General features: G+C 39.8%; 1 protein-coding gene across 5 annotated transcripts in view; it reads right to left on the bottom strand.

The window, feature by feature from the left end:
* Positions 1-819: 819 nt before the first annotated feature.
* LOC148877733 (Telomerase activating protein Est1) overlaps positions 820-15,240 on the bottom strand; it is a 28,910-nt gene continuing 14,489 nt past the window's right edge. For all 5 annotated transcript variants that reach the window (XM_088943127.1, XM_088943133.1, XM_088943119.1 and 2 more), the window contains one exon: positions 820-3,344. In XM_088943127.1, coding sequence (XP_088799253.1) covers positions 1,235-3,344 — 2,110 coding nt within the window. In that variant the 3' untranslated portion in view covers positions 820-1,234. The remainder of the gene's footprint in view (positions 3,345-15,240) is intronic.

Here is a 15,240-nt window from a genome sequence, read left to right on the forward strand (position 1 = left end):
AATTCTGCGATGGAGAGATTGATAAAGACCCCTATAAAAAGATTTCATTTGACAAATGCACAGCAATCGGCCCTTCAGCCTTTTGCTTTTGAGTTATATATAAGATTAAGTACTTTCAAATTTTAATTTAACCAGCTGCGCTAACATCAGCCCCTAAAAAATAGGATATATGTTGATCAAACCCTCCATATGCATCTTCAGACGCATGGGGGTGTATGAATATTTTGAACCTTGAGCCTTGCAAGTAAGGCTGCACGATACAAACATTGTATCATTGAATCGGGGTATTTCGACTTTGTGAGTATTTGGCTGCCAAACAAAATTGAATCGTTTAAGAGGAGGAGAATGTATTGTGAGGTTGGATTGGGATTTGGGCTGGATTTCCATTTTTTTTTTTTTTTTGATAGGTACGCTGAACATGGATTGAAAAACAAACTAAATAACAAAGGAACAAGCCGCATCCATTTTAAATAGCACATAAATGGGTCTAACTCAACCCATTCACTTAAAATCAGAGAGAGAGAGAGAGAGAGAACTGCAATCAGATTCAACTGGTTCGGAACTCACTGTCCAACTCCAACCCATTCCACATCGAGCCTGATTTCCATCTAGACATTTGAAATGGGTGGATTGGATGGGTTAGATGAGAAAAATTGCCACCATGGCACCTTCAGCGACTACAATCTTTCCATATTTAAATCAAAATCTTAACCAAACAACTTTTTACGAAAACAAATATTGCATAAGCATAAGCATAAGCATATTGACCGCTAGGATTCAAAATATTTAGTTGGCGATGTGCTGAGCTACAACTACAAGTATGGACCATCTCATGCAATCTTTTATACAAATCACATCAAAATCAAATCAGTTAAAAGAGAACTCACAAGTTTACAACATTTACACTCCATACTCTCATTTTAGGAAGTGAATAAACATTAGCCACGTGCAGCACGTGCAATCAGAGACAGAGACAGAGTGAGCTGAGTTTGACAAAGAGGTGGAGTAAAGAACGAGAGGAGAGAGGACACAAAAGGAAAAAAAAAAAAAAAAAAACACCGCGGAGTTACAAGTGGTAGGGAAAAGCCAGATATGAAGAAAGAGAGTGGAGCTCTCTTTTGTACAAGTTATATATACATATATACAGTTATTATACGTTTATATATAGATGCCAAAGAAAAGCATTAGTTCGCTGGTTATGTCAACTACTCATTTCTAGACTCTAAGTTCTCATTTAAGTGGAACCTCCCAATTGGGATTCCTGTTGCAAGCACCATTCCTTTGTTTTCAGATATTGAAGAAGCATCTGCTGCTCAGATCTCAAGTCCCCAGCACCAGCAGTACCATACCCGAAAGCGCCTGGCTGGTAACCACAAGAAACCTTATCCAGTCTCTGTTCATTAGTACCATATACAAGAGAAAAACCTGGATACAATGATGGGACCTCCAAGTACTTCACTGGATTAACAAGTAAAGGGTTCATCCAACGATCATAAGGATTTGGCCTGTAAACATCATGACCATGGAACATTTGAAGATTACTAGGGGAAACGAACTGGGTTGGCCAAGTATTGCCATCCAACCGATCAAGATCGAGATTTCCCTGGAAGTTATGATTCCATTGAGCATAATCTGTTATTCCTCTTAATGGGGTATATCCATTTGTGAACCCAGGGACACCAGGATAAAAGCTGTCTGGACCCTGAGTTCCAACCCAATTTGAGCAAGTGTTTACTCCTGAGTAATTTTGCAACCCTGGCATATGCTTAATGTCCCCTAAATCCTTGCATTCGAAATATTTATATGAATCACCAATAAACCATGTGGCATCATCTGGTAGCAATGGTGCAGATGGTAATGGGGTTGAATAAGGAGGTGGTGAATAATGAGTACTTGAAGATGCATACCCAGGACCAATGACAGAATCCCTCTCAGAAAGGAGATCATATGTACAATGTGAAGCAGAATTGGGAGAAGTTACTTTCTTATCTTGCTGACCTACTGGAATTCCACTAATGGAGAGATTGGTCATGGATGCATTAACAATGTCCTCAGTGAACCCAGTGCCATATTTACCAGTATCAGAGGATTCTTTCATTTCTGAGGTGCCTAAATTTTCTCTGTTAAGGACCCATGAACTGAGGGAGGGAGGCCCAGCAGAAATGCCATTTTTGAAAAATGGGCATGTTACTGAATCCCCTGTAAAATTATCATTGTATCTGAATGTCTTGTTGCAGCTAGAACCAGTGGTGTTTGAATTCAAACTGGATGAATCAATGCAAGGCTGGCTTTGGGCAACATGTAATGAATAACCACGACGCAAGCATTCACCAGAAGGTGGTGCAAGAGAAGTAGATTCAGGAATATAAAGTGGTGCTGAATTATATCTTGTGAGGGGGTTGAAGAGAATAATTTCTTCCTCTTCCACAGCAGCAGAGCTCCCAAGCAAATCTGCACTATTCTGATTACCTTCATTAACCAGCATTTCAGCTTCTTCTGAAGCTACATTATTCTTCTCAAACTCAGGAGGATACTGCTGTAAATCCTGTTCTTTGACATCAAGGGTAGATTTATCTGCTGCTTCTAATTCTCTCCCTTGAGGCACTATCATTTGCTCTGCTGTACAGAATTTTCTACCAATTTTATCATAAAAGATTAACTTCTGACATCCGTTTGATCTGTTCACAACCTTCATGGCAGCAAGAAAGATACGCTGAATACGAATTTGACATTCATGTCCATCTTCAAATCCATTTCTCTCTTTAGTTAAAAAATTTAGTGGAGCATGACAATGAGTAGCTGGTGCAAATCCCCGTAATTCATGATCTTCCCATAGGGCAGTATGATCTGGAGACTCAATTTCACCCCCTTTATGGTCAAGCCGGTTCAAAAGATCAACAAAAGCTCGAAAAAAATAGCTCACTGCATTTGCATATCTTTCATCAGCCTCATTTTTTTCTGATATATCCAGTATGTCTACGAGCAACTCCGCAAATACTAAGATAGCTGGTAGAAGAGGGCAATGGTCCACAGGATCAGCCATTGCACATCTATCAACGAGGTGACCCACACATATGAATGTTGAAGTTAATGCCAGTTGTATCAAAACAGGCTGCTGCATGTCCTTAAACTGTTTCAACTGTTGTAATTTTGGGCTCACACTTAGAGTATGGATGGTGAAGACAAGTATAGAGACGAGTTGTAGTGCTCTGAAAGGGCCTGTCCTAGCTGTGTGCATATGCTGATAGGACTCCAATACAGCCTTTAACCTCACATCATCAAATGATAATATAGCTTCTAATTCTCTTATTATAGAAGTGAAGGTAAAAGAGAAATCGTCCAAACTGCAATGTAATTAGAAGAGCCAAATTCAGAACTTTGGCATTGTATAGGCCAGCATGCCAGTTTGCAATCAATCTATATGGAATTAGTTACATCACAAGTAAATGGGAAAATACACAAAAAGATTAGGCATAAAAAAATAGAAAGGAAGAATGGAGAAGATTAGATGCAGAAAAGTTTCACAAGACTTGTCTAATATACTTGCTTGAATTGATAATGTGATCCCAGTTGTTCAATGCACTTGTAATGAACCTAGTACATAACACTATAACAGCGAGCACAATTTTTTTTTTGATGAATAACAGAACACTTTCATTAAGATAAATTATTAAAGTACAAGGAATCAGCCAACCCAGAGGTTGAGATGGCCTAAGCCAGAGCTGGTTCTAATAAGATAAACAGTACATCAAGTAGAAATCCCATCCCCCCAGAAGAGATTCTCTCTTTCTAACCCTTGTCTTGCTAAACCATCTGCCAAACCATTGGCAGCTCTGTAAATCCACCCCACAGCAACAACTCTGCCTCTCTTTAGCTCATTGATCTCTCTCATAAGGTGTGTATACTTCCATGGGAACTTTCATTCATTACGTACCCACTCCACCACCACTTTTAAATTCCTTCCAATGATGGTATTGCTTAAGTTGTTTCTCTTGGCCAGATTTAAAACTTGTAGCACTGCTAGAATTTGCACTCTAACTGCATTTCCATGTCCTGCTGGTCCAAAATAAGGTTCAATTATACTCTCATCATGATGTCTAAAGACTTACCCGATGCCAGAGGGGCCTGGATTGCCTCTGCTACAACCATCAAAGTTAAGCTTGATTAATAGATGTGGGGGTTCAACACAATTTGGTTGAATAGTGACTCTGGATATGACTGAGTTAGCTATCAGCCCCCAATTCCTGAAGATGTCATCAAAAGTAAGGAGCTGAACAAGCTTAAAGACTTCACCAAATGCACAACTCTTACACAGGTGAGATCAATGATGGCTCTTCTATCCTGAAACTTATCCTTAAATAACCTTCCATTCCTTTCCTCCCAAACAGTGAGCACAAATTTACACTTTACCCAGTTACCATTAATATAAATATATCTCCAACCCTTCTAATAATGCAATGTAGACATAATGCCTAAACATCACTAAATATGATATGTTTATAAGAAATGCTTTACTGTTGTTAGTGTAGGGGTATTTCTGTCTTTATACTTATGTTGAGGTTGTTGATTTGTAATATTCTATTAGAACTAGTGTCCCTCACTTAAATAAGGGCACATGTGTCTTTTCCATTATATTAATAATATAAAAACATGTCTGGCCAAATGGGAGAGTAACTTTTCCCTAATTCGAACCAGACTTTTCTTCTCTCTCTCTCTCTCTCTCTCTCTCTCTCTCTTTCTTCCTCTTTCTTCTTGGCTATTATCAGACTAACAGAACTCAAAGGCAAGCCGAATTATAACATGGTATCAGAGCTCAACTAAGCAACTCGGATCTGCCCAGATTTCTGTTCTCTGTGCACTCAATCTAGGGTTTTCCCTTGATTTCTCTGCCATCGATTGGAGATAAGGGAAAGGGCTGAAAAGGAGTGGTCGCCCTCTTCCCTTGGAGGTTTCTATGCCTCTAGTTGTGTCTTGTGTGGTCGGTTGCTGTGGTTTCTAAGAAGCCCTCCCCTAATCGATGAAGAGAAGGGGGCTGATTCGTGTGGTGCAGTGGGTGTTTTGTGTGGACTGATTTTCTTGTCGTGTGGTTTGTCTTTCAAGTGATGAGGTAAGAGGTTTCTATGCATATTTTCTGTTATGAATCAAATAGGAATTATGTTTCAGATAGTATGATGGAATTTCAGACTGTAGTGTGCTAGGGTTTATGCTGTTTTTTTTTTGTGTGATTCGCAAGAGGAGTGGTGCTCATATAGTGGTGAGATTTCAGGTAGTCGTAGGGTAGGGTTTGTGGTGTAAAGAGTGCAATCTTCAGCAATAACAAGTGCTGAAACCAGTGTGATCAAACAGTGTGCAGTGTGCCGAATTCAGTGATAACAGAATTCAGCAATGGGAGATAACAGTGATAGCAAATCTAATGTGATGATACCTACTGACTACCTAAATGTTCAAATGACCTCCATTAAACTAAATAGAGAGAATTATGTACCTTGGGCTAAATCTATAGAAGTTTTTCTAAAGGCAAAGAAGAAGGTGAAACACACAAGGGAGGAGAAACCCTCAACTGATTCTCATGAGTATAAAGACTGGGAACAAGAGGATGCACAGATTATCGCGTGGTTATGGAATAGTATGGAACCCAAGATTAGTGTAAACTTCATGTTTCTTGACACTGCCAAAGATGTGTGGAACCATGCTAAGAAGTTGTATTCTGGTCAAGACAATACAACCAGAGTATATCAGTTGTATCAGGAATACTTTAATCTGCAACAGGGCAATTAGAGTCTTGAGGAGTACTATGCTAGTATGAGAAACATCCATAATGAGTTGAATGTTTATCACCCCCACTTCTGATGTCAAAATTCAGCAACAACAAAGAGAACAACTTGATGTGACTCGATTTTTGGTGGGGCTGAAATCTGAGTATTGAACCAATACAGGCTCAAATACTAGGAGGGTCAGCTCTCCCTTCTTTAGAAGAGATGTTTGCTCGACTTCGAAGGACTTCTATTGGATCTACTAAGAACTCTAATTCTCAGATAGATCAGCCTTTGCAGTGTCAAGGGGTCGTGGTGTTAGAGGTGGAGCTCGAGGAGCTCAGTCTGGCCGTGGTGGTAGCAATGGGTCCGGTATATGGCCGGAGTAGTAATGGTGGACCTACATATAACCGTGGTGGTGGTCGTACTGGAGGTAGATATTCAGGGGGAGTCTGTGGTAGAAGACGTGGCTCAGGTCCGAGGAGGTGTACTCATTGTGGTATGGATGGACATACCAATAATTATTGCTATGACTACATGGTCCACCCTCAACCCAGGCCAATCATGCCATGACTAGTGACACCAGTTCCAGTTTCAGACAAGAGAATCGTTTAGCTGATCAGATGCCTCCTATATCCACAGATGGTTCCGGGAAAGAGATGGTGAGTGTTCCCCGTGATGAGTATGAGAGGTTTGTCCAATCCACATCTCAGCAGAACACGACTACTTTCACACACTCAGGTATGGCTTGTTTGGCATCCACCCAATCCCTAGATTACTGACTCTGGAGCCTCCGATCACATGACTGGAACTCCAGGTGTGTTTTCTTCCCTCTCTCATTGCTCAACATCACAATCTGTTACCCTTGCTAATGGTTCCACATCCTCCATTTGTGGTATTGGTAATGTTGACCTGTACCCTGTATCCCTATCCTCAGTTTTGTATGTCCCTAAATTTCCGTTTAACCTTATGTCTGTTAGTAACCTAATCAAGTCACTTAATTGTTCCATTACCTTTTACCCTTCTATGTGTGTTTTTCAGGATCTCAAGACGGGGATGAAGATTGGTGGAGGGCATAAAGTTGGTGGATTGTATTATCTTGACGGTAGTGGAAGAACATCAGCAACTCTCCAGTCATCTCTCTCTCTTCTCTAGTGGCACTGTCGATTTGGTCATCCTTCGCTGAAAGTTTTGAAATCTTTGGTTCATCTGTTGAGTCAACTTTCAGTTTTAAATTGTGATTCGTGTCAGTTTGGGAAACACCATCGTGTTCCCTTTAGTTTTAGGGTTGATAACAATGTGTCGAGTCCTTTTTCTTTGATTCACTCGGATGTTTGGGATCCTTATAAAGTGATGTCATACAATGGATATAGATATTGTCATTTTTGTTGATGATTTTTCAAGGATGACGTGGCTCTATTTAATGAAAGAAAGAAATGAACTGTTTACCATCTTCCAAAAATTTTATGCTGAGATTCACAATCAATTTGGTGTTCACATTAAAATTTTTCCTTCTAATAATGGCTGTGAATGTTTATCTTCATCATTTCAAGAATACTTGGACCAAGATGGCATTATACATCAGACCTCATGTACCTACACCCCACAACAAAATGGGGTGGCTGAGAGAAAGAATCGTCATCTCTTGGAAACAACACGATCCCTCATGCATCACATGAATGTTCCCAAACCCTTTTGGAGTGATGCGGTGCTTACTTCTTGCTTCTTGATTAATCGGATACCCACATCTATCCTTAATGGTCATTCCCCATTTACTACCCTGTTTCCCACCTTGTCTCTGTTTCCTCTTTCTCCTCGGGTATTTGGGTGTGTCTGCTTCGTCCATAATCTGGGCCCCGGGAATGACAAGTTAGATGCACGATCCCTTAAGTGCATCTTCCTTGGCTATTCTCGGACCCATAAAGGGTATAAGTGTTACCATCCTAGTTCTTAATGTTCTTTTGTGTGTGCTGATGTTACATTCTTTGAGCCTACTCTGTTTTTCTTGGGGTCCGGTGATGCTTCTTCCTCTTCATCACCTCCCCCTCTTCCACTTCCAATTGTCGATTTTGTTCCCCTTGTTCCAACCGTGACCAAGTCCTTGCCTCCAATGCCACCACCTGTTGAACGCCCACCTATCCATCAAGTGTATACACATCGCCCATGTGTACCAGCTGCTACTCCTCCGACTCCATCGCCATCGACAGATCTAGCAGTTGTCTCCACACCAGCCCCGAACCCAGTATCTGATCTTAATCTTCTCATTGCCTTGCGGAAAGGTAAACACACTTGCACCCTTCATCCTATTTCTAATCATGTTTCACTCACTCACCTTTCCGCCTCCCATCGCCAGTTTATCTCTTTGTTATCCTCAGTTGTTGTTCCTAAGGATGTCCAGGAAGCCCTTGCCTCTCCAGGGTGGTGTCGTGCAATGGAAGAAGAGCTCTCCACTCTACTTCATAATCATACTTGGGACCTCACCGCTCTTCCTCCTAGGAAGCAAACTATCGGTTGTAAGTGGGTTTATACTATAAGTATTTGCCTGATAGTAGTGCTGAGCGCCTGAAAGCTCGATTGGTTGCAAAAGGGTACTCCCAAACCTATGGTATTGACTATACAAAGACCTTTTCCCTATTTGCTAAGATAGGGTTGGTTCGTGTTGTGATCTCTCTTGCAGCTATGTATGATTGGCCCCTATATCAGCTTGATATCAAGAATGCCTTTTTGCATGGTGATTTGCTCAAGGAGGTCTGCATGGAGCAACCACTAGGGTTTGTTGCTCAGGGGGAGGATGGTAAGGTATGCAGACTAAAGAAGGCTATATATGGGCTTAAACAGTCTCCTCGAGCATGGTTTGGTAGGTTCAGTGAGGTGGTAAAGAAGTTTGGTATGAAATAGTGCAAGTTGATCATTCCGTCTTCAATCATGACTCTCCAACAGGAAAAATACTATTGGTGGTGTATATAGATGATATTGTTATTACCGGGAATGATAAAATGGGCATTAACAGGTTGAAAACTTCTCTACAGGAACATTTTCAAACAAAGGACTTCGGTAAATTGAAATATTTCTTGGGGATAGAAGTAAAAAGGTCTAAGCACGGCATTAATTTGTGTCAGAGGAAATATGTGCTTGATTTGTTGGAGGAAACAAGTTTGTTAGGTGCTAAACCAGCTGAAACACCTATTGAAACAAATATTAAGCTGAGCAGTGATATGGGTGAAGTGTTTGAAGACCCTGGCAGATACCGACGACTTGTAGGTAAACTAAACTACCTAACCATTACTAGGCGAGATATTTCATTTGCGGTTAGTGTGGTAAGTCAGTTCATGTAGAAACCTTTGGTTCCTCATTGGAATGCGGTTCTAATTGTGAGGTATTTAAAAGGGGCCCCTGGTCATGGTTTGATATACAAAAGTGGTGGAACACTTGAAATAGAAGGGTATACTGATGCTAACTGGGCTGGTTCTATGATAGGCGGTCTACCATAGGTTATTGCACTTCTCTAGGGGGTAATCTGGGGACATGAACAAGTAAGAAGCAGACAGTTGTGGCAAAAAGTAGTGCAGAGGCAGAATATAGAGCTATGGCACATACTGCTTGTGAATTAGTGTGGCTAAGGAACCTTTTACAGGAGATAGGATACAACATTAATACTCCAATGAAGCTCTATTGTGACAATTAGGTTGCAGTTCATATTTCTTCTAATCCGGTGTTTCATGAAAGAACCAACCACATAGAGGTTGACTATCACTTTGTAAGAGAGAAGGTGCTGAATGGAGTGAGACACTACATACGTTAATACAGGAAACCAGTGGGCGGACTTATTTACAAAAGGGTTGAGTCGGGGAAGAGTGGACTACATATGTAACAAGTTGTGATTATATGATATATACTCACCAGCTTGAGGGGGAGTGTTAGTGTAGGGGTATTTATGTCTTTATACTTATGTTGAGGTTGTTGATCTGTAATATTATATTAGAACTAGTGTCCATCACTTAAATAAGGGCACATGTGTCTTTTCCATTATATTAATAATATAAAAACATGTCTGGCCAAATGGGAGAGTAACTTTTCACTAATTCGAACCAGACTTTTCTTCTCTCTTTTTCTCCTCCTTTCTCTCTCTCTTTCTTCCCTCTTTCTTCTTGGTTGTTATCAGACTAACAGAACTCAAAGGCAGGCCAAATTATAACAACTATTAACAATTCAATATGTTCTCTCAAACCCGATGCTAATGAAGTGTAAGATCACATTGACATAATGGTTAAAGTGTTTTACCAAATTAATAATATGGCAATAATAGATTTCAACGCCTGTCATGTAATACTCTCTTATCACCAAGCTTGATACTACTGGTTGACAAACTGTAGAACTTTGCATTTCAGGTTGTCAGGAGAAAATTAAGTTGCACATCTGTAGTACTTTATAAACAGGTTGCACTCTTCTGTCGGGGAACGTCAAGATCAAGAATAGAGGATACAATCATCCCATACAAGGAGAAAATCTTTAAAGCTTCTTTTTTTTTCTTTTGACTGGTTAGCAAATCTTTCAAGTTCAAATAGTAGCAGAACTGTTGACTGAAAAATAAAGGAAAAACTGAAAAGAAAATAAGAAAGCAAGAGAGAGATGGAGAGAAGAGAGAAGAAAATTGAAAAGGAAGAAAAATGCAACCGGGGGGGAGGGTATCCAGTCTCCCCAACCCAATGGGGTCGGGGATGGAGATTGGCTTGGCAGGGAGGGGATCAATAGGGATCCCCAACCAGGGACAGGGTTGGGGATGGGGAGTGAAGTCCCCACCCCCCGACCCCAATTATATATACACACACACACACAATATTATTTATATTTTAAAATTTTCTTTATTTTAAGTAAATTTATTTTCCAAATAATACTGTTAATTAAATATTTTCAAGGATTTGGGTTCCCGTGGCCATAGGGAACCCGTCTCCATTGGGGATCAGGGATGGAGGATAACTTTTATCCTTGGTGGGGATTGAGGTGGGAGATGGGAATTTATTTCAAAGTCGGAGTCAGGGCCCCACTGCCATTCCTACATAAGTATTCTGGCCACCCGATATCCTATTGTTTTGAGAAATAAACATGTACAATGACAATTATATCCTTGATACATAGGCAGCCAGAAATACTAAGAAAAGGTTATGGGTAGAGGACCAATAACAATAAAATAAAAATAAAACAAATCCCACAGCTTGTCAACACAAACAAGTTAACAAAATAGTACATATTATGACAGGTTTCAAGGCAGATAATGATGACGGGAGGAATGAGCGTTAAATCCATCTAGTCACTTACTTTCAGCCTTGTCTTTTTTTCTTCTTTTTTTTTTTTTTTATAGAAGGTAAGGTAAAATCTTGTTACATGAAAGACACCACCCCCATGCCTGTGTAAGGCAAAACCATGGAGAAATACAGCAATAAGGGAAAACAGAGAGAAGTCAAACAGTAGATGCTATACAAACATTTCTCTCTCAGCAACATAAAAACTGTTAGGAAAGCAAACTTCTTAACAGCTAAGCACCAGGAAGTAATCTTGCAAATTATCTTGCAAAGGATCTCATCTTCCTTTGGGGATTTGGCTTTGAAAATCCTATTGTTCCTCTCAGACCATAGTACCAACATCACCGCAGCTGGAATCAGGTCCCACAATATTCTTCTTCTGCTGCTGAGGCTCCTAATTCTCCAGGAGTATAGCAGTTAGCAGAGCTGGGATAGAGCCCAAACAGCTCAAATAAAATGCAACCAAATTCTTTAAGAGAGACTGCAGCAGATGTTGTTCAGAAAACAAAAACGGACTGCAGTGGATAAAAAGATGGTCAGCTGTCTCCAGTGAACCTCCACAGAAGACATGCCTGAGATCTTGAATTTGGATTCCTCTTCTGATCAGGTCATCTTTGGTAAGACTTTCGCCCAAGGCAAGGAACCAGATCAGAAAGGAAACTAATGAGGCCAGTGTGACTGCTCCAAATTAAGCCAAGAGGAGCAAATGCCGAGCTACTTGTCTAACTTTCAGCTTTCTAGAGATGGCTGAATGGTTCCAAGGGCATTTGTCTTTGTAGTTAGACTGATTGACTGTCACCTATTAACAATAAAGGGGCTTTATTTTAATAGTACCATTCTAATATTTGAGTTCATGAGGGTGTGGAATCCAACTCTGATTCTCACCCATTCATGCCAATACCTCCCTTCTTCTTCACACAAAACACCATAAGTCACAAGTTGGTATCAGAGCCCTCAAAATTGTATTGTGCTAGCATGCTTCCTGAAGCACTATTGACATCAGTGACCATACAGATGGCATCAGCAGGTGTACAGCCAACTTGTTACCTCGTCACCAGATTAACTTTTCTTTAGGTGGCATTTGATAACACCTTTCAGACCTCTGAAGTCTGAAAACATTGCTTTTCAGACACCAGACGTGTTTGGGTGTGTGTTTGAATAGAGGTCTTTTCAGATCTGAACTAATAAGACACAGGCCAGGCACTGAACACAGCCAGACGCGTTTCAGACCTGGCCAAAAGACCAAAATATCCTCAACATTTTTCGAAATGACATATTATAACCCCATTTAAACCCGATCAAAGCTCATTCAATTTGCTGCTCTAGTAGAAAAGTGCTGAAATAAAAAAAATCTATAAAAGAAAATAATATTTCTTGAAGAAAAAGAGAAGAAAGGAGAAAGAGAAGAGAAGAGATTTGAGAGAAAAGAGAGCAATAATGCTGGCTGCCTTCTCACTATCATTTATAGTTTAAAATAATAGAGTAGAAAGACCAATATGCCCTTATAGGGTGGCTAACACATAAAACAGCATAAAACATTTAAAATAACTACTCAAAAAGGACCCAACAAGAGTGTTAAGGTCCCCACTTCCTATCTAAACAATAAATAATCAAAAACTGCTACTATAGACTACACAATTTGTCCAAAACCTCAACACTCCCCCTGAAGTTGGGAGTTGTGATAGAACAAGAATTAGAAGAAATTGATGTCTTTCTATTGAGAAAGTAGTACATATATATACAACCTTGTAGATACTAAAAAGGAAGAAAATCATACAGCCTTGCAGATACAAAAAAGGAAGTAAATCATACAGCCTTATAGATACAAAAAAGGAAGAAAATCATACAGCCTTATAGATACTAAAATAGGAAGAAAATCAAAGAAAGAATAATTCCTATAATCAAGCTATTCCTAATTGGGCTAATACTACATATTTACACCCTATAATTTCGTAAAACTCCCCCTCAAGATGGAGCATAGATGTCAATCATGCCCAGCTTGTTACAAATATAAGAAATCCGAGCTCCATTAAGAGCTTTTGTAAAGATATCTCCTAACTGCTCTCCAATCTTCACATATGCTGTAGAGATCAAGTTTTGTTGAATTTTCTCACAAACGAAATGACAGTCTATCTCGATATGTTTAGTTCGTTCATGAAAAACTAGATTCGATGCAATATGAATCACACCATAGCTTCACTGGAACTGAGACTTTAAGACCGACCTCAGTTAAGAGTTGAGAAACCCACATAACCTCACACGAAGCTTGTGCCATTGCTGTATACTCAGATTCTGCACTAGATCGCGACACCACATTTTGCTTCTTACTCTTCCACGAAACCAGATTACCACCAACGAAAACACAATAGACAGTAGTAGACCTTCGATCAATCTTGGAACTTGCCCAGTCCGCATCAGAAAAACACTCAATGTTACTGTGACCATGATTCCGATACAGTATCCCCCGTCCAGGAGCTCCTTTCAAGTAACGCAAGATTTGTTCTAAGGTTGCCCAATGATGCACTGTAGAAGAGGACATAAATTGACTTACAATACTAACTGAGTAAGCAATGTCTGGACGAGTCACTGTGAGATAGTTCAACTTTCCAATTGATCTTCTATATCGTTCAGGATCATCCAAAGCATCTCCATCCTTTGTGAGTTGCTGATTAGGAAGCATTGGAGTACTGTATGGTTTGACTCCCAGTTTCCCAGTTTCTGTTAACAAGTCCAAAACATACTTCCTCTGAGATAGGAAAGTGCCTCTTTTACTCCTTGCCACCTCAATCCCCAAGAAGTATTTTAGGTGCCCCAAATCTTTAGTATTGAACTAGCTCTGCAAGAAAGATTTCAATGATGAGATTCCCTTCGTGTCACTCCCAGTGATAACAATATCGTCTACATATACAAGTAGAATGATGCCAAATGTGGACTGCTTATAGAAAGCAATATGGTCAGATTTGCACTTCCTCATCCCAAACCTCTCTACTACCTGACTAAATTTTCCAATTTGGAGTCCAATTTGGAAACCTACAGACGAACATCACGAACAAAACAAGAACATCCAAAGATACGAGGTTCAACAGGAAACACAAATTTATTAGGAAACAGAATCTTATAAGGGATCTGATCATTTAGAATAGTGGAAGGCATGCGATTAATCAAAAAACACGCTGTAGAAACAGCATCAGCCCAAAACTGTTTAGGAACATGTGTTTGAAATAAAAGAGCCCTGGCAGTTTCAAGATGTCTATTTTTTCTCTCAGTCACTCCATTTTGAGATGGAGTATCAACACAAGATGATTGATGGAGAATTCCATTCTGAGTCATGTAAGTCTAGAAGGAATCAGAGAAATATTCTTTGGCATTATCACTTCGTAATGTTTGTACGGACACATCAAACTGGGTTTTTATTTCAGCACAAAAGGTTTTAAAATTTGAAAGCAACTCAGAACGAGATTTCATTAAATAAAGCCAAGTCATACGAGAAAAATCATCCACAAAGGTAACAAAATATCGAAATCCAGTCTTAGACATAATAGGACAAGGTCCCCAAACATCTGAATGTACTAACTCAAAAGCATGACTAGACCTTTTATTAACTCGAGAAACAGACGATAGACGATGATGTTTTGCAAACTGACAAGACTCACAATCTAAAGAATATACATCATGAAACTGATGAGATAACTTCTTTAACAAAGGTAAAGATGGATGCCCCAACCGACAATGAGCTTCAAAAGGAGATAAAGTACTGGAACAGGCAATGGTCTAAGGTTCCTGGGTATCCAAAATGTACAGACCTCCTGATTCTCGTCCTTTACCAATAATCCTCTTCGTCATAAAATCCTGAAACGGACAATGATCAGGAAAGAATGAGATACAACAGTTAAGAGTACGAGTGAGTTTGCTAACAGATACCAAATTAAAAGAAAATTTTGGTAAACTCAATACAGATGACAAAGAAAGTGTTGGTGTGGGATTGATAGTGCCAGAACCAAGGACAGAAGAAATAGAACCATCTGCTAAGGTGACTGAAGAAAGAAAAGTGTGTGATTGGAAAGTGGAAAAGAAACTAGGATTACCTATCATATGATCTGTTGCACCAGAATCAATGACCCACTGAGAGGAAGAAGAAAGAAGACATGTATTGGTTTTACCTGACTCAACAAGGGCAGTGATGGACT

The sequence above is a fragment of the Nelumbo lutea genome, chromosome 1, assembly GCF_056320005.1.
Source record: "Nelumbo lutea isolate HS-2025 chromosome 1, American lotus-T2T, whole genome shotgun sequence".
NCBI lineage: Eukaryota > Viridiplantae > Streptophyta > Magnoliopsida > Proteales > Nelumbonaceae > Nelumbo > Nelumbo lutea.